This window comes from Psilocybe cubensis, chromosome 10 (genome assembly GCF_017499595.1).
Source record: "Psilocybe cubensis strain MGC-MH-2018 chromosome 10, whole genome shotgun sequence".
NCBI classification, from domain to species: domain Eukaryota; kingdom Fungi; phylum Basidiomycota; class Agaricomycetes; order Agaricales; family Agrocybaceae; genus Psilocybe; species Psilocybe cubensis.
The window spans coordinates 839,482-857,403 of NC_063008.1; the positions used below are offsets into that span (position 1 = coordinate 839,482).

At 46.6% G+C, this 17,922-nt stretch overlaps 4 protein-coding genes and 1 non-coding gene across 5 annotated transcripts; 4 read left to right on the forward strand and 1 right to left on the reverse strand.

The window, feature by feature from the left end:
* Window positions 1–957: 957 nt before the first annotated feature.
* Window positions 958–2,497, forward strand: JR316_0010563 (uncharacterized protein; the record flags this gene model as incomplete). Its single annotated transcript, XM_047896230.1, has 3 exons — window positions 958–1,200; window positions 1,318–1,416; window positions 1,472–2,497. The coding sequence occupies 3 exons, from the start codon at window positions 958–960 to the stop codon at window positions 2,495–2,497; spliced, it is 1,368 nt and encodes a 455-aa protein (XP_047744275.1).
* Window positions 2,498–2,835: 338 nt separating this feature from the next.
* JR316_0010564 lies at window positions 2,836–2,925 on the forward strand. Its single transcript has one exon. It is a non-coding gene; the product is annotated as a tRNA-Thr (tRNA).
* A 2,909-nt stretch (window positions 2,926–5,834) lies between these two features.
* On the forward strand, window positions 5,835–8,116 carry JR316_0010565 (uncharacterized protein; the record flags this gene model as incomplete). Its single annotated transcript, XM_047896231.1, has 6 exons — window positions 5,835–5,867; window positions 5,925–6,034; window positions 6,163–6,663; window positions 6,868–7,535; window positions 7,585–7,962; window positions 8,001–8,116. The coding sequence occupies 6 exons, from the start codon at window positions 5,835–5,837 to the stop codon at window positions 8,114–8,116; spliced, it is 1,806 nt and encodes a 601-aa protein (XP_047744276.1).
* A 487-nt stretch (window positions 8,117–8,603) lies between these two features.
* On the forward strand, window positions 8,604–9,056 carry JR316_0010566 (uncharacterized protein; the record flags this gene model as incomplete). The annotated part of the gene is made up of 2 exons (XM_047896232.1): window positions 8,604–8,885; window positions 8,952–9,056. The coding sequence occupies 2 exons, from the start codon at window positions 8,604–8,606 to the stop codon at window positions 9,054–9,056; spliced, it is 387 nt and encodes a 128-aa protein (XP_047744277.1).
* Window positions 9,057–9,380: 324 nt separating this feature from the next.
* JR316_0010567 (uncharacterized protein) lies at window positions 9,381–16,698 on the reverse strand (the record flags this gene model as incomplete). Its single annotated transcript, XM_047896233.1, has 11 exons — window positions 9,381–12,541; window positions 12,603–13,191; window positions 13,973–14,274; window positions 14,356–14,444; window positions 14,507–14,812; window positions 14,891–15,134; window positions 15,586–15,826; window positions 15,874–16,082; window positions 16,149–16,185; window positions 16,253–16,505; window positions 16,559–16,698. The coding sequence occupies 11 exons, from the start codon at window positions 16,696–16,698 to the stop codon at window positions 9,381–9,383; spliced, it is 5,571 nt and encodes a 1,856-aa protein (XP_047744278.1).
* Window positions 16,699–17,922: the final 1,224 nt, after the last annotated feature.

Sequence of the window (17,922 nt, forward strand, 5' to 3'; positions counted from 1 at the left end):
GACCGGCGGAGGTGCGATAGGGTCATCAGGGAGCACCAATGCTTTAAAATTCCGTTTGGTGCGTAAAGGAACAGCTGGAGGGGTATATCCAAGTGCTGGCACGGACATGGTTGTATAGGTCTACGATGAGGGTCAATTTCAATACCGCTTAGAAAGCAAGGGTCTTTAAAAAAGGTTGGTTACCGCTAGCGCCATCATAAAGCAATTTCCCACGTTTCGAATTCCAGTTCCTCCCAAGCCGGCAGGGCTATGTAAAAGGAAAGGCTCTCGAAACCTGAGCGGGAGCGAATCATAAGGTAAACGATATGTGTCACAGGCTGTATCTCCGACGATCATCATAACCTCCACCGCATGCGGGGATGCCGGAATAGTACGCCATTGACGATATAATTAGGATTGAAGGAGTCTACCCCTAACTGTGTGTATTCCCAAGATCTCACAGACGGTTGACAACTTGTAAGATGCCCACAGTCCGTTAAGTAGATGAAATCTCGAGGGAGCTAGCACTCGGACGGGTAATTTCTTCTTGTAGGCCTAGAATATCAACATGAAAACAATTTGATGCAATTATTTAAATAACGGTTGACTTCTCAGAATGCTGTGAATCGAGAATTTCAGTGAAGAGAGCTTTTGAAATCCAACAATTTTATGACTGATCATCGGTATGAATTGAAAACATTAGAACAAATCACGACATACGGAACACCAAGTTGTCATTGGATACCAGAGTCAGTGTGCTTCTCGTTCTTTCTCAATGAAAGTTGCTCCGGCGCCGATTTAAGATCGATGTGGATGTGGAGGGCAATCTCCTGTGTGATGGACGTTGGTCAAAAAAAGTGGCAACTCTGGAAATCCGAAACGTTGCCAAATTTACCTGTGACCTCCCCTTTAGACAGTGCCAAATATTGCTTTTGTCAGTTGAATGTTCTTTTAACAATCTGTTCACTGATCGCAACCATGAATACGTCAGCTTTGACTCTTCCTGTGGTTACTATTCAGCATACTTTCGCAGAGGTCATACAAGAGATCCAAGACGGCGTGATAGCATCCGAAAATTTCTGGGTTTCGTGTTACAAAAAATCCGAAACGTCCGTCCATGCAAAGATCAATGCCGAATTGGATGAGCATAACAGAAATCTTGTCAATTTGACCACAATCGAGGAGAAGGGGGACGTTGAGGTCTCGGTAGGACCCACAGGTGTGAGTTTCTGTATTGATTTTCTGTGGGCATTAGCTTCAAATCCATTTCTTTGTACATTTCTGATCAAGTTATCACCACTGATATCGTTTCGCAAGTTTACTCATTGAACATGGCAGAATTACAGGGTTACCTGTAAATCACTCGGGATACCACCTACAGAAGTTGTGACGCCGATCCAGGAATACAAGGATGAGGAGAGGTCGAATTCCACGCGTGTAAGCCTACAAAAGTCCCTTGAAACACCAGCTTATAAGATTAACCTTGTTCAAGCCGCACAGAATTACAGCGTTTGATGTTTCTCCCGATTGTTCTCGATACGCAACCGGGTACCTTGATGGCACAATCTTTCTCTACCCAACTACACCATTCAAACCACCCCACAAGTCCTTTCTGCCAGACACCATCGAAACCACAAAGACCAAGCAACAGTCGAGGCCGCACGTCGCTCAGACAACGTCGCTCAAATTTTTCCCCTCTTCCCGTGTCCTTCTTTCATCCGGTTTGGACTTTACCTTGACAATTCTTCCTGCGGACCTTCCAGATCCCAGCGCCCAGGCACCTAGCTATGGAGCTCGCATCTCCCCTGCGCGTACCATGCGGGCGCACACTCGTATGATTACCGACACGGCCATCATCGCAGTCGGCCGCAACGTCGTGTCCTCCTCTCTCGACGCAACCATCAAACTGTGGGATGTCTCTTCAGGCGACGTCATTTCTTCAATCACCGCGCAAGGAGGTGTCTCTTCTATGAGCCTTGGAGATCGACCCCCAGCTCCCCCAGACGGCGAGGAGCCAACTCCGCCGATTGCGACAGACGCGCGTGAAGTACCAGAGACGAGCGCGAAAGTTATATTTGGTGGACTGGAGAATGGATCCTTCCAGATGTTCGACCTTGGGTTTAAGAAATCGGTGTACACTTCTCCGAAACCTTCCGTTCGGTCATCCCTCTCCTCCATTGTCTACTTGCAGTCTGCCAACCTTCTTGCAACGGGATCATCATCCGGGTTGATCTCTATTTACGACACGCGATCCCTTGCAACTCCTCTCACTTCGTTTAGGCGGCTGGACACGACTGTAGAACAAATGGCATTTAGGAACAGTCTCAACGGCGAGGTACAACTTGCGGTGGCAACATCTGATGGTTTGCCGTATATCGCCAGTGTCGTACCCGAAGGACCGTCTGTCCTTACCGAACTCATCGGTGTGGACTGCGATTCTGTAAGGAATGTCACGGTGCGAGGCACGGATGTGTGGTGTGCGAGTGATGATGGTATAGTTCGACGGTATGCTTTGTGATTAATGTGAGAACTCGCCATTTTCCAAATTCCATGAGCGATAGTACTTTTAACCGAATCTTAGTTTGACGTTGGTCCGACATCAGAATGAAAAGGCAATTGCACGAATCAATAATATCGATGTCTATGACAGTTAATGTCGATGCCGTGGCGAGTTAGGTGCTACAAGTGCATCAGTTCTGCTGCCTCTACCAAATTTCCTTCTGTTCAACATGGACACTCGAGGTGCCACCAACTCCGAAGTGTATGACTAGATTATGCTTTCGTTCAACAGGAGCTAACAAAAAACTAAGCTCGTCTTGCCGAGTCAGCATGATCGAAATTAAAAAAAATTACGCGTCCCCCTTGGCTCAGCGGTAGAGCGTGTCACTAGTAGGGTCTTGTGACCACATTATGACAAGGTCAGTCGTTCAAGTCGGCTAGGGGGAATCCCTTGTTTTTACATTAATACCGAAGCTAATTTACTGGGATTATGCCTATTTTTTCGATGAGGTAGTTATGTCTATCAACCGAAGCTCCCGTGAGAGGTTGTGAAAATGAAATATTCAGACTAAATGAATTGGGTAGGTCTCAAGCGATTCACACTTTTATAAACGTGTGAGTCAAGAAATATCCAACCGACAATTGCCCTACATCTCTCCAGCACCCTTTACCTCAAGCCTGCTTTCGTATTATCAGACTTGTGAATCGCTATCTCTGACATTATTGATCATCAGAGATAGAGATTCGAAGTTCACAAATCAAGTCTCAAGGTCCATCATCCTAAATAGAATTTGGGTCATTGGAAAAGCAAATCAAGGAAAAAACAACAAAGTGAGTTGGAACCTCGCGAAGGTTAATGCGACTTTTTTTGGCTTCGTGCAACTCGGCGCAATCCTTGCCATCGCCTTTATCTGTTCTATCACGTCGTTGTCCTGGGATGAATTCGCCGTACGACCAACATTAGAAAATCAGCTTCCACATCTTGTTCGTCCAGTGCAATGTACTTCTCGTGATCGTGACCTCTGCTACAGCCTACTGGTGCGTCAAATCTACTGCGGTGGCTGTCACTTGAACGCGTCCTTAAAAGGTACCTAGGCTGTGCGGATACACGACTGTCGGAAAAAAATGACATGGGTATTAACTTTGGTGAACCAAAGATATGAACAAGCTTTGAATATTTCAAAAGACTTACCGAAAGAACTAGACGACTCTGTCAATAGAGGTATACCAATATACTGGCTCTACCGTGTTTGTATGAGCATTAATGATAATACTAGTAAGCACTGAGTACTACTAGTAGCCATAATTTCGCACAGAAAATTCTAAACAGTACATGATCGTTCAGGCGCAGACTCGTTGTTTCCAACCGGAACTATTTCATTCGTCCGTCGTACTCACATGGATTTGGCGAGTGAGTGTTGGGATGTTCTGCGGGTCTTGTTGGTCTTGTTATCGCTGACTTAGCCAGCTGCGCGCGCGTTCATTCGGTCACCTGATCGTGTGCCAAGATTACATAATATAATGTTGATCCCTGGCCACGAAAAGTTGCATTTCGTCCTGAGTCCATCGTCGGGCGTATGAAATCAAGTCCAATGGGTCGAAAAGTGGGCCTATTTATGAAAACTGTTATGTGATGGTGCTGACTTATCTTCCAAGGATCCTGAAACAGTTTTTAATTCCTGACAGTCTGAAGAGACTAGGTAGTACGCTTTTTACACCCTCAGGCTCGACATCACAGCATACCCTCTATGTCCACACGTATCTCACCAACCAGAAGCTCGATCATGTGGGAAACACTTGATCACTACCCACCTTTTCAACGATCTAAAGCAATTTTCGCACTGCATGGACCGAACACCTATATAGATAGTCCTCCTTGACGTCCCCGCTCGATCCGTCACGATGCCGGATCAACGAGTATGAGATTTTCAAACCACTTGTCGACGATTTGGAATGTGTTTGTTGAGTGTCCTTTTGGAGATCTTGAATCGGACATTGGGTAGTCAACCGACCCAAAATGGATCGTGGCGTGGTGGACAAAGGGCTGTGCGTCATTGGCCAGGACAAGAAAAAGCTAACGGTTGTTAACAAGGCAAAAATAAGAACATCGTTTACTTTGTGCGTTCCAACGCCTCCAACACTAGAGGAAGTGATGAGTGATGGTCAGTTTCAGATCCCTTCGACAACTATACTGTGTTTTTACTTAACATACTACAAGTGCATTGGCTATCCCTGCTGACTCTGATACCACGCCCAGTTCTCTTTCGCATACATTATAATACCTATTCCACCACGCAAAATCGGGCAGGCGTCTGCAAGTCGAGGTAAATACACTGGGTATCCTGAACGGTAGCAAGCCAGCGCGGATACCATACCTAAATGCGGACATGTAAGCTGATGAAATTCGCGCAACACTATTTGTTTGATCACGTTTTGTTAGCAGCATTGAATGGTTGCATCTATTTCCTCCTGTGCTTACAGCAAGCAATTACAGAGACAAAATTAACAAATGTTGGGACCTCAGCCTTCTTGTTATCAAATATTTCACGCAGACAAAGTTGAGGACACAGCTTCCTGCCAGAAGGGAACACCGCCTTCATTCCTATCTATACAATGCATCGCGACCCTTGTAACCTCTCATCTTCTCCAACACCGTTGGATACCCGAATATCGAAAGGCAGCATCGTAAGCCGAGGGTCTTTAATGGTAACCCTGCGGAGTACATTCACAACACGAACACCTTTATTCAATTTTCCATTCGACCTGCAAACTGTGCTGGCAAAAGCCTGGCCTACATGGAATTTGACCCGCTTTGTAGATCGAAAATTTGCAGACGGCTATTATCCTGAGTGCTGGATAGATGATATAGGTGATTTCTTTATTGCCGTGAAAGGTCCACTCGAGTTTTAGTGATTGCTACGCCTCATAAGTGAAGATTAGGCAGCAGCGTCAGTATGATTAGCAAACCAGAAGATGTACAACTATCCTCAATCCTGCCACAGCTTTGTTAAAACGTGGTCAACTATTATAGTAATGCGCCGTACACATTGTCGTTTTGCTTTGCTGTGATTGTTGTATTGCTATTAATAGATCTATCCGTATACAGAGAGTCATCGTAGAATGATTACGAACACCATGCGAAGGCATAATTACTTGCGCGCCGCCGTCTCGGTTACTTCGGGTGGTATCGAAGAACAGCATCGATAACGTTCGAACCCAAGCTCCTTATTGTTGAACAGATAGTGTGGGATTTTGGTACGTCGGAATATGATAAATAAACGTAGACCTGAGTGATTCTCATTAGTACATTGAGCAGCTCTCTCCTACTAAAAGTATCTGAGTACTGTACCTTGGTCATGACATCCACGGTATCGGAAGAAAGCTCTAAGGTACGTTTCCCCGGAAAGATTTTCCTCTGTTTCCTTTACGTTTGACGCCATTTACAGGCCGACCCGCCATGGATATGCGGAGATCCGCTCAAATATCCTCTCCCAAAGCCCGATAGTGACCCATGGGCGAGAGTACTTGAGCCTATGCTAGAGAAAGAAAACGAGATGTGCGAATCGTGGAGAGATGAAATCAATAATATTTTAATTTTTGTAAGCAATCAATGGTCGAACCTAATTTTTTGGCTGCGTTCGTTCTGATTCTCTGAAAGGCGGGCCTTTTTTCTGCGATTGTCAGTGCCTTTGTTGTGGAGTCGTACAAGGGATTACAGCCAGATTCCAGTGTGGAAATAATCTCGTTACTCGGTCAAATTGCATCAATCCTCCGAGAGAGTACCAACCTTACAGCCGATAGCATCTTGAATGGGACAAGTACAATTCAATTGCAACAGGACGATCCACAAACACCCCCGCCGGTGATGTCCCGTATCAACATACTTTGGTTCATTAGTCTAATTCTAAGCATCACCACTGTTCTCGTCGGGACTGTTTCTCTTCAATGGATTAGGGAATATCGACTATACCCCCGTCATATCACATCGCGCGACAAGCTTGCATTGCTAAACATGCGAATTGAAAGTTTCATTGGGTGGGGTGTACCTACACTCATTTCGCTATTGCCCGTCATCCTTCAGGCTTCCGTTGTCTTGTTTTTGGTTGGATTGATCGATTTTATAACCATTGTTGCCCCATCCCAGGTCTCAATTCCTGTCATTGCAGTCATCGCCCTTCCATTGACGTTCATTACGGTCACCACCTTACTTCCATCTTGTTATTGGATACCATCTTCACTCATACTCCGCATATCCAAAACCTCTGTCCCATCGCAATGTCCCTACAAGTCTCCTCAATCATCCCTATTTATTCATCTGGTTAGAGCGATACTGGTTCTTCTATCCAGGGCCTTTGACATTATCACCCACTTCTTCTATCTCTTGACTAGGCGTGCTGATACCATTTTACGACCAGTTTCCTGGCGGGGAAAAATATCGAATCTGGTCGATCGCATGCTGCCCTCAAACGATCGGATATTTCTGCATTATCGACAACGATTCCACGAGCAAATTTACAGACAAAAGTGGAGACTTTACGATACTCAGTCAACTCCAAATCAGCAATGGTGTGAAAAGGAGCAGGTATCCTTTTCTTGCGACGACCCTAACACATCACCCCCTCTTTATGACTGCATTATGGGTCTCAGGAAACTGCTTAGGGAAGGCGATAATCTCGATCCGGAGCTTGCGTCGTCTAGCTACTACTGCGTCCAAGATTTATTCAAATACGACCGTAGTGGCTCCTTTGGACCAAAGTTGTGGCATCAATATCTTCAAGGCTTGACATTGGATGACCATTCCCACACTTCTCTTGCCAGTCATAACGATGTTCAGCAATTGATACCTTCGAGGATTTTACAGGAAGAAACCTTAATGACGGCGTTGACGGTGCTCCCTCGCACACCAGAGAACGTTCTTGCACTCTATGAACACCACATCCGTCTCTTCAACTTTTATTTGACATTACCTGCAAGATCAGTCACAAAGAGACAAAGATTAGAGTCCACACTATCTCTTCTATCAAGAGAGCGTATTGAGGATCCCAAAGCTCGCTCTGGTGCGCCATTTATTTGAATACAGATTATGAATATTTACCTCTTCTTCAGACGTCTCCAGACAGTACACCATGCTTCTAGAAAAGCTCTTCGAAACCTATGCTTATCAAACAACCCCATACGTATTCCGTTATCAGAATACTATTCAACTTCTGGATGTCGCTTTTCGAGCACAAGATGACGCGGATAGGAACCGTACCCTTCAATTGATTTATTCTCATGTGGTTGAAATTGGAAAATTCTCGTCCAGTCCCATTGGTCCTCAATATTTGCTCTACTTCCTCATGGCTTCTTACGTTGGTCTGGTGGTTGGTGCTGGTCATCATTTCACAGCCTTTGGAAGGCAGATGGAAGAATCTCTGATTTTACAACTGGTGGACATCGGGAACTCGATACGCTTCGATCAATTGACACAAAGCGCGGATCCTAGTCAATGGGGCTATGGGTATAAAATATTCGTGGAACAGGCGGAACTTCAAAGATTGGCGCGATACACAAACCATACGCGTCAAGCAAATATGCATTGGCGCTCACACACGCCGTCAGTCACGCAGATGTGGGTGCCAGAGATCCCGAAACCTGAAGGTTTCCAGAATACTTGCAGAGTTGGATGTGACGACACGTCTTCAATAACTGTTGCTTTTGAGGTAGGACAAAAACCATAGAACATGTTAATTGTCCGATTCGAAAACGGGAAAGTTGAAATTCCCTAGAGCTCCTATCTGTCTGGGTTTTAACATTTCGGCATATACCGAGAAAAAGTTTTGATTCGCTTGAAAAATACTCCAATTCCTCTTCGAATAGTGTTTTTCTTTGGTTCTGGATCAGATACATGACTATGGTGCCTCAATCTCGACTGGAGACAACGCAATGCCAACAATGTTGGAAGTCTCGCGCAGACAGAGTTACCCTTTTCCGGTGTTCAGGTTGTCAGATCGCATTATATTGTGTACGTCTGTCTCAATAATCCTGCATGCTTGAATATACAACATCATGTACAGAGCAGAGAATGTCAGAAGACCGCCTGGCCGATGCACAAGTCAACATGCAGACTTAATTCTTCCCGGCATATGACCAATGAAGGTCTATCTCGCGAGTTGAAGAAGCTACGCTCTTTTTGCACGAAACATCGACCAGCGTTTACTGAGTATGGACTCAGAGCTCTTCAACTTTCCAAAGATCCAACTCGTTGTACTCGCGATTTCCTTCTCATATCGGTGTTTCCTGTTCCAGATGAAACACGGTCGGAGAAAGCATTCAAGGCAACTGGGGCTGAGATCATGCCATTTGATACATTTGGCGAAGAGCATGGAGACGAGCTTCGGAGTCAGTTGAAGACGTATGAGCAAGAAGTAAAGAAATTCGGAGGTATCAGCTGCATATTGGTCGTTGTGTGTGATATGGTTTCGTTTGTCCAGAACATCTGTCCTGTGGGGTTCAACAGTGACATCTATCAAATGGAAATTGGCCAGCCGTGGAGGGAACCCCTACTGGAGAAGCTGAACAGTGGAATTGTCCAATAATTTTTCAAAAAATTTTACGCCTAGTGGTACCAACATGAACTTTTGCATGCAAATATTTATTTATATATTGTACAGAGTCACATAATGTAGCGAAATCAGCGAGAAGAAAAATGAATAATGCCCATGATCTGTGATAAATGTGGAATAGAGAATATGAAAATGTAGGGGATGAAAACGAACGAAATATTTGTGAACTAGGATGGGATCCGATGAGCAAGAAAACGGCAAAGAGAAATGTACAATCTAATATAGAATGACGAAACGAAATCGAAACTAAGGCAAATGATAGGATAGGTTCAACAAAGTCCAAATAAAAAATAAAGATCACCAGGCATCATCACCCGACGCTCGACCGGGTTCACTCTCAGGCCCTGAAGGCACACCTAGATCGAGAGACTCCATGTCACCCAGCAGAATTTCGTGCTCCGGTCTTAAAAACAAGCTCCCTGGGCTTCCGGTGACCATGGAAAAGTTGGCTATAGTGGGAGATATGCTCGTCGTAGACGTGATAGACTTGTTATTCACGTGTCCAGGCCCAGAATAGGACGACGACTGAGATGTTGCAAGGGCATTAGTTCCGCTTCCCCGTGGGCGTGGTATTGCCCGAGGGGTGGCCATGGATCTTTGCATTTGCTGGGAGTTCGCGGGCGCAAAAGCATATTGCGACTGGTCAACAATGCTCCTACTGTCCATGCTATAGTTCGTATCGTCGTGCAAAAGCATGGTCATATTAGAAGGTGGTATTGGGAAGATTGAAGAGGTATCACTTCGCCGCCTTTTGATAGAAGGCGTCGAAGTTGGGGGTAAAAAGTCGCCAGCTGTATCGTCCGCATTAGGTTCGAACTCAGGGGTTGCGCATTCAGGTTGGTTATCAATGCTGTGATGAATGATGACAGTATTGTTATAAGCATCCTCTTGGTCGTCTTCTGGTTCTTGCTCTTCGTCTTGACGGATGAAGCTGGGCGTAGAATCCATTGCGAGAGGGCTGCTGTTGCCGGTTTTTGGAATGGGGGTCCTGAACCCGCTGGTTGTGCCAATGCTGCTTCCACTCCAGCTCGGAGAAAGACCAGGCACTTTGATAGCCCTGAGGGCCGCCAATTCTCTCCGCAGCGCAGCACACTCCCTCTCAACAGAATCGAACGCATGGCGGAGGTCATTATTTTGCTGTACAAGGACCGAGGCATGCTCAAGACGATCCCGAAGTTGTGAATTCTCTTCCCGAAGTAGGCGCACCGTCCGTTGACTGTCGGATAGAGCATTCAACAAGGCCGCCATTTCCGTTCCATGCTTCTCCTTCAAGTCTCGAACTTCCTCACGCTCCCTCTCCCTCTCCCGATCCAACCTGTCCCTATCACGCCCGAGGTACCCAAACGACTCTGCAAGACTAGTTGGCGCCGTCGACACCGACTTGGGTGTATCCCGGTCTCTGCTGGAGCTTGATACAGTGAACGTTGGACTCTCCATGAGCCCTTGATGGTTATATGGTGATGATCCGCCACCATAACTGCTTCCTCCAAAGGACTCGCTGCCTCTACGTCCTGAAGTAACACCACCGACTTCAGAGTACGCCATGCGGGATTGAGCACGGCTGTGGCCAGGGTTGTAATTGTATTCGGATGCGCTTCGAGCGCCATTGTACCTGGCGCTACTAGAGAGGGGTGAGGGTGAGGGTGCAACACTTACGCTGTTGCTTCGAGTTCTGTCGCGTAAGCGACCGAAACTGCTTTCTCCTCCAGACTTCTCCTTCTCCTTGCTGCGGTCGCGTTCGAAGTCGAGGAGTCCTGCAGCCTTGAAAGCCTTTGCCGTTCTCGGTCCCAACCACTCCATCTTCGGACCCGCCCCGCTCCCACTGCTCGCTGGTCTCTCGTATCTGCTTTCAACCCCATCATCATCGCGAAACATCTTCGGGCTTGTATGAGCGGACGCGCTACTTCCAGGCCGAGATATCCATGAACCATAAGCACTGTTATCCGTCATCATCGTATTGACATATCGCCCTTCATTCAACTGTTCTTGAACGCTCATGCTACGCTTCCTTGCACGCGGAGGGACCCCAGTGACGCGAGGAATGGACAGTGCAGTATCTCCTGAGCTACCCGTGACTCTCAGAGAGGGTGTCCGTTCTCTTTCCCTTTCTCTCTCCCTTTCGCGTTCTCGCAAACGTTGTACAGAGCTAGGTAGATGTGTCGAGTCGCCCTTTACCCGCGAACCGGCAACTTCAAACGGACGATCTTCGGTTTCTCTTGATGGTGATATCTCAGCTTCTGTCATCCTCCGTTCAGGGTGTTCAGGGGACGCGGACCTGCGCGAAATGTGAGGTCGTGTCCTGCCTTCAAGCGAAGTTCGGCGCCTGTCTAATGAAGGACGTCCAAGCCCGATTTCTCGTCCTAACGAAGGACCAGGAAGCGGACGTCGAGAGTCCAGCGACCCACGGCTCGGCGGTGTCACCACCTGTTGTAATGGCGATGACGAATCACCAGTACTGGATGGACTGTCCTTGGAGCGGCCGCTGCCACCACTTCCGAGCATGACTTGTCTAAGCGTTCGCGTCGCTAGACGGGAGGTAACGGGAGTTTCCTTTCCTTGTGGCGTTTTATCTTCTGTACTGCGATTTCGATTGCCAAAAAGATTTGTTGCTCGCAATGAAGGTTGGCTAAACATGCTGGGTGAGCGAGGTGGCGGCAGTGTTCGGCGAGGAGCAGGTGTTGAAGTAGGAGCGGAGCTTAAGGAGGGAGAGGGGGATGCAGGTGGTGTATCATGTGCAGTGATGGTAGGTTTGGGTACATTGGTGTTTATTTTTTCGGGGGTCACTTTCGGCGTTGTGCTGGTTGCATTTTTCCCTGACGGCGTAGCGGGAGAAAGTGAAGGAAACCATGGAGAGGTGGGGGAGGGGGAAGGCGATGAACGTAGTTTGGGCAACAAGGAAGCCGACTGCTGAGCTCTGGAATGGCGAGAACCCGGCGATGGAGGAAAGGTAGGTGTAGTTGGCGATAAAGATGGTCTTCGACGGTGGTCAGGGGTGTGGCTCAGTGATTTTGATGAGGAATTCTTGGATGCGGAATATGGGCTCAAAAGGGCCAAGAGATCAGCATCGACTGTATCAGGGTTGAATGTCTGATTTGCTGCCTCAGGGTGTTCATCAGCATCGATAACAACCACGGCTTTGTCTGCCTTCAGCCATTCCTGTCCAGAACGTGATGACGAAGCACTCTTCCTCAAGGCATCGCGAACTTGATTTTCCACGTCCGTCGCAGATAAGTTTAGGGCAGACGTATCAAATTCGACCGAGTCAGAGTGTTGAAGATGCCGCTGGCCTGCCCTAACAGACAGAGAACCGTGGTTACTGTGTGGATGTAGGAAGTGTCGGCTGGGCGAAGACGGCCTTGATTGAGCAATTTTCGACACCCCTGAACTGTCCGCCTCCATGATGGTTGAGAGTTCAGCTGTCAAAGGGGGTCCAGGAGAAGGAGTCCGCAAAGTGAACGCTGATATTACATATATATCAGAGTTAGTTGATGAAATGGTCGAAGATTGCGTACGACGCACCTGAACGCAGTGTTCCGTCTCCGTTTGAAAGGACATTTTCCTCACGAAATGCCGGTTCACGAGGAAGTGGCTTTTCGAGACGCGACAGTGAAGCCGACCTCCGAATGGCCCCTTCATCCGCAACAGGTCCATTCGCCCTATCAATAGCAATAACAGTGGCTCCAACATCATTTGAAAGCGACGATTTTCGTTCTCGGGTCATAGACCTCCTAACCGAACCAAAGTTCGCGAAAGGGCTCTTAGAGTTATTGGGTGATGCAGTGGCATGTTTGTTCGGTCCAAAAGGTAGTAGAGAGCGTAGGGTGCGGAAAGCAGGAATGCCTGAACCTGCAGGGCTGGTTGGTGTAGTGTTGTTTGTGGGTGTGCCCGGAGAATAGCCAATGCCTTGTGGGGGTGTCAAGCCCGAGTTCAAAGACCCGTTGCTGGACGATGCTCGCCGAGAATAGTTTCCTGGCGCGAATACCCCCTTTTTCGACTGTGTCGGTAGTGGGGTATTTGGTGAAAGTTGGGCTGTCGCCATCGCCTTCTCTGTCCTTGTCTCCACTGATTGGAGAACGGCCAGATTAAAATTTTGAGTATAGTCTACGATCTTGTAGGTTATGAGGTAGACATCATCGCAATGAGTATGTAGAGAACGTCGAGTACGTCGCAGATGGTGGACGTTCGGATACAAACCACAATATTTTCCCGCGGCGAAGATTTGTGGCCCTAGAATAGGGTTACAATGGCACAACCATATCACAACAACTTGAACGACCATACTTCTTACTCCAGAACCCCGAGGTATTTGGCTTAAGACTTGGTTACTTAGCAAGTGGGAACCTATCCTGATCAATTTGGTGAATTTCTGGGATTGGTCGCGATTTTATCGACTTCCGAACTGTTTGTACATTTCTTTTTTGGCAGAACAAAGGCAAGGTTACTACTAGTCCTCATCCATTCCCCAGGCTCGAATTTTGCTAGATTGTTTCAAGTGAATTACTCACTGCGATCTAAATTTAAGCTACAAGTCGGGCATACTCTTTATCATCGACTTCCAAATATTATACGCGACCCAAGGCAACGTTACCCCAAGAATAACCCACATAGGCACTATGAGGAACACAACGGGCTCCTTCCAACTATTCTTGAACGGCGTAACGATACCAGCTAAAATGCTGACCACGGCGAAAGTCAGCATAAAAATGACACCCGACATATACAAAGCGACATGAAAAAGAATTTGTAGGTCTGGGCTACCCTTAGTGAGCATGTTTTTTTACAAGATGCGTACTAAATGACTGACATGATTTTATGGTTTTCCAATTGAAATGCATCCATCGAGTTGACTGTAGCGTGTCGTCTACTATTGACGGGAGTATTGGACGCACAAGCCTCAGAATAAAGCTCCGAACAACACGTAAAATCTTCCGCAGAACGACTGACATCATGACACTGTTCGCCGCAGGGGTCAAGAGTGGGAATAGAACAAAGACCCCAAGAGCTATTGCGGCAAAGAAGCATTCTTGTAGCCAGATCTTGAAGCTTGCGGCCTGCCATGCCTCGAAGTACGCTTCCATCGTCAAATGGCTTCTGTCCTCTGGTAGAGATCCGAACTTCCATTGGGGATCGAACGTGAACTGATAGAGAATGTACGTCCACAGCGCAACCCAGGCCGATGCAAGCGCTATACCTACACTATACAATATGCCTCGATTGACTGTATATCGATATAAATGGCTTCGTCCATATTAGAAAATAGTTCAGTGCGTACCTGAATGTAGAATTTCTGACTGGTCTCTATTAAAAAATCCCGGGAAAATATTTGATGAGTTATACTCATAAAGCCCCAAGATGTATAGCCTGTTGTGAGAGAGATTAACAATTGATACAGCATTAAAATTCCAACAAAATATCATGCTTACACTGTAGTCACTGGCACGGCTATAGTCCAGTCTGTCCATGTCGCCGCAGTCGATTGGTTTGCGTATCCTAGCATAGCCTTCGACAGTCCAAACGCAGTAACCGCACTGCAAACAAGGATACGATAGGGAGTAACATCAGGGTTTGACGAGCGCATATAAGCGTTTAATTCTCCAGGCGCCTCATCGGAGACATATTCAGGGCGATTTATTGAGAATAAAGCAAAGAATTTCCAGACGAAATCCATGCAGTCTGGCTTGAATAGCCACGTCAAGTAAGATGGTACATCCTCTCGCGAGTCATAAGCACTGAGAACAAAGAAACTAGCTTGGTATATACTATCAGTCACGGATTAAAGTGCTAGTCGTAATCAACAATATCATTACATTACCGAGAGAAGAGTCCCAGCGACCCATTCCAATGTGGTGGAGACTATAGCACCTCCGTTCTGTGTCGCAATCGCCTTCGCGGTTCCAAATCCAACTGTAGTGACAAGTACCGCGAGCCTATACGGTGTTAGCTTAGGGTGCCAGGGTTTTGGAGACTGGAGCGAAGTTGATTGGAGATAAGTTGGAGGTTGGTCTGTGGAGTGGACGGCATATCCGATTTCGCTCATGCAGGTCTTGATGTCTGTAATTCGAAATTGGAGCAAGGTAAATAAATGCTTTCCAGATCCTGGAGGTGTTGGACACAGAGACACTGAACAAGGGTGTCGGAAGAAACGCATTGTGTAGCTCACCGTCAACAGCGGGGATCAATGGCAAGTAAAAATAGCAAGCGTCATGATAATCGGGAATTAGTAAATGCTTGAAAAGCTAATGGCAGTTCAATAAAATGCTAAAGAGAAATAAATAACACCCTCTGAACTTGTAGATACTCGGAGCATCTGAGCAACGAGATATAATGCGGTATGATGGATGCTCCCTCTCTGATGCATTTGCGTGTGGTGGCCCCAACAAATGATACATATATAATAGAGAAATCCAAAACGTGCCAACTCGCTACAGCTAGAGCAGATGCTACATTATCACACATCGACAGCTGTACCCAAAACATTCAAATCGGCATCCAGGACAATCACATCCAGCCTCGCTTGGTGGTGTCTGCCGTGAAGGGGTAGATTGCGTGATTGGAATAGTGGCAGTAGCGGCTGGTTGACTCGTTGCATTCTTCTCCACGTTTGCTGGCACGACGTTTACCTTCGCCGGATTATAATCGATTGAAAGGGCCCTAGTTACCGACCTAGACTCCAGCCAGTCCTTAGGGACAAAAGTGAGGGCATACGAAAACGCTTCCGCATTTGCGTCTCTCACATAATTCATCTGCAAGCGTAAGCAATCGATGTGCTTGCGCAAGAAAGAGGTATTACCTTGTTTACATAGTCCTCGTAAGCGTCCCGGAGCTCGAGCCATGTCGGCATAGTAGTGGGGATTTTTTCCCTGGCATTGAGATAGGTGATCTCGCCGAGTTTCTCATCTTGATGATTCTGCACCATGCCGGTTTTGGTCCACCAGCGCTTAAACATGTTGATACACTCTTCCAGGTTATGCAGAACGGTGTCAAAGTTGTTTTCCAACCCTTTATGTATGTCGTTTAGTTAGCAAATTGTTTCATTTGAGTCAGAGAGATAGCAGATATGCTGACCATTTAGCCTGTCGACACCTTTGTTTGCCTTGATAGCCTTTGAACGGAACAGATAGTCTCACATTCAGTTGATCCCACAGCGTGTCGAAGCAGGAAAAACTTACATCTTTGATCCCTCTTTGCACGTTTCGAAATTCCCGAGCTGTTTCTTCTGCCTCCTTCGCTCCCGTGGATGCACAGCTCTTCATCTGCTCGAGGTATTTAGCGATGTCGTCCTCGCTTGCCAGGTGGATTTTTTCGACTAAACCAATCCCTTCCTGGGCAACAGCATGCCCCGTCTGAGCAGCGTCGATTCCGGTATCGTATGCCTTGACAAAATTTCCGACTTGCTTCCCAATTATGACGGTCGAGGGTGACCTAGATAGTCTAAGCCTTTTTCTCCGCTGGCAGTCCCCTTCATCAAAGCTTACTGTCTGTCTGGATCAGAGGAGGCAATTGCCAGTCGCCAATCATTAACAAAGACAAAAAACGAGTTCGTCGAGTTTTTGAGGGATATTAGCTGCTGCTTGTACTCGCTGCTATCATGGGTCTGAATTCGCGAATCGCCCATGATGTCTATGCTTGTTCGAGATAAAACGAAGCGGTGAGTGGATTGTGGAGTGAGTACGGATACAAAGCAACAATTTGCTTCTATATGCAACTCCTCGCAGCTTTCGATAAACATACACGCTGGTCCCTCGGACGGTGCGTTCTCCGCGTTTGAATGAAGGGAAGATGTCAAAGTTTCAATCCACGTTGCAAAAACGCAATGCTTACGGCGTTTCGAGAATGATCGATCCATTGCAAAATTTGCCACCCTCTACACGATATGAATTTAATTTTGAGATGGCATATTGTGAAGGATACCACCGGCAGCCTCGAGGTATCCTAGATGCACAACAAATCAAAACGTAATGGGGCGGCAGACGAACAAACCCTCCGACGGTGCCAAATCTAGGCTAGCAGGTAAGTCACAAGAACATCGAAATGTTGGTCAAAATGTTGGTCACCACCTGTATTTCTCTACCCCTGGGAGTATGTTGGAAACGAAGTCAAAGTGAGGAAGTTTTCTAGGCCGTTGACTTAAACACAAGTTGCCGTATCGTAGAAACCCAATAGAAACAGGCAAGAAAGAAACAGGCTTAACGTGCTGTCCATGGGCCATGCCGGGCATGGCATTCTACATTGCATCGGCGTTTCAAATTATCGAACTCCGTATCACTTTTTGACAGTGTTTGTTGAACCGTGTCTGTGACAAACATGACATGCTCTTTCTTCATAACCACTCTGTGGCTGGTCTGTGGCGCAATTTGTGCCAATGGAGCACGTCTTTCTGTCTTGTATGGCATCCCAAACGCCAATAAGTTCTATAATCTTAGTATCTTATCCGACTCACATGCAGTTTTACTAATTTGTCGATATTCCAGCTCGACACGCGACGGTATTGAGATGTTTGTTGGGTCATGTATTGAAAAATTCCGTCAATGCAACAACGATAGGAACTTTTGCACGTATATTTCTCAGCGGTATTAACTTGAGCATAAATTGAAACGTTTCGTTTCAAAATTATTCTAGTTTTTAACTGATTTATCACTGTTTAGAGGTTGTTTGACTCGTCATTTTCTTACAGGTGCAGTAATAATTGTCAAAGCTCGATGATACTCAGTTGTTGTACAGAGATATATTTGCGCGATTATGAAGAGAGGCTAATAAAGACCTTTGTGCACACTGCGTATCTCCCAGAAAGCGATTTTTTCAAGGCTCAATGTCATTGTCATATTACAACAAACGCATT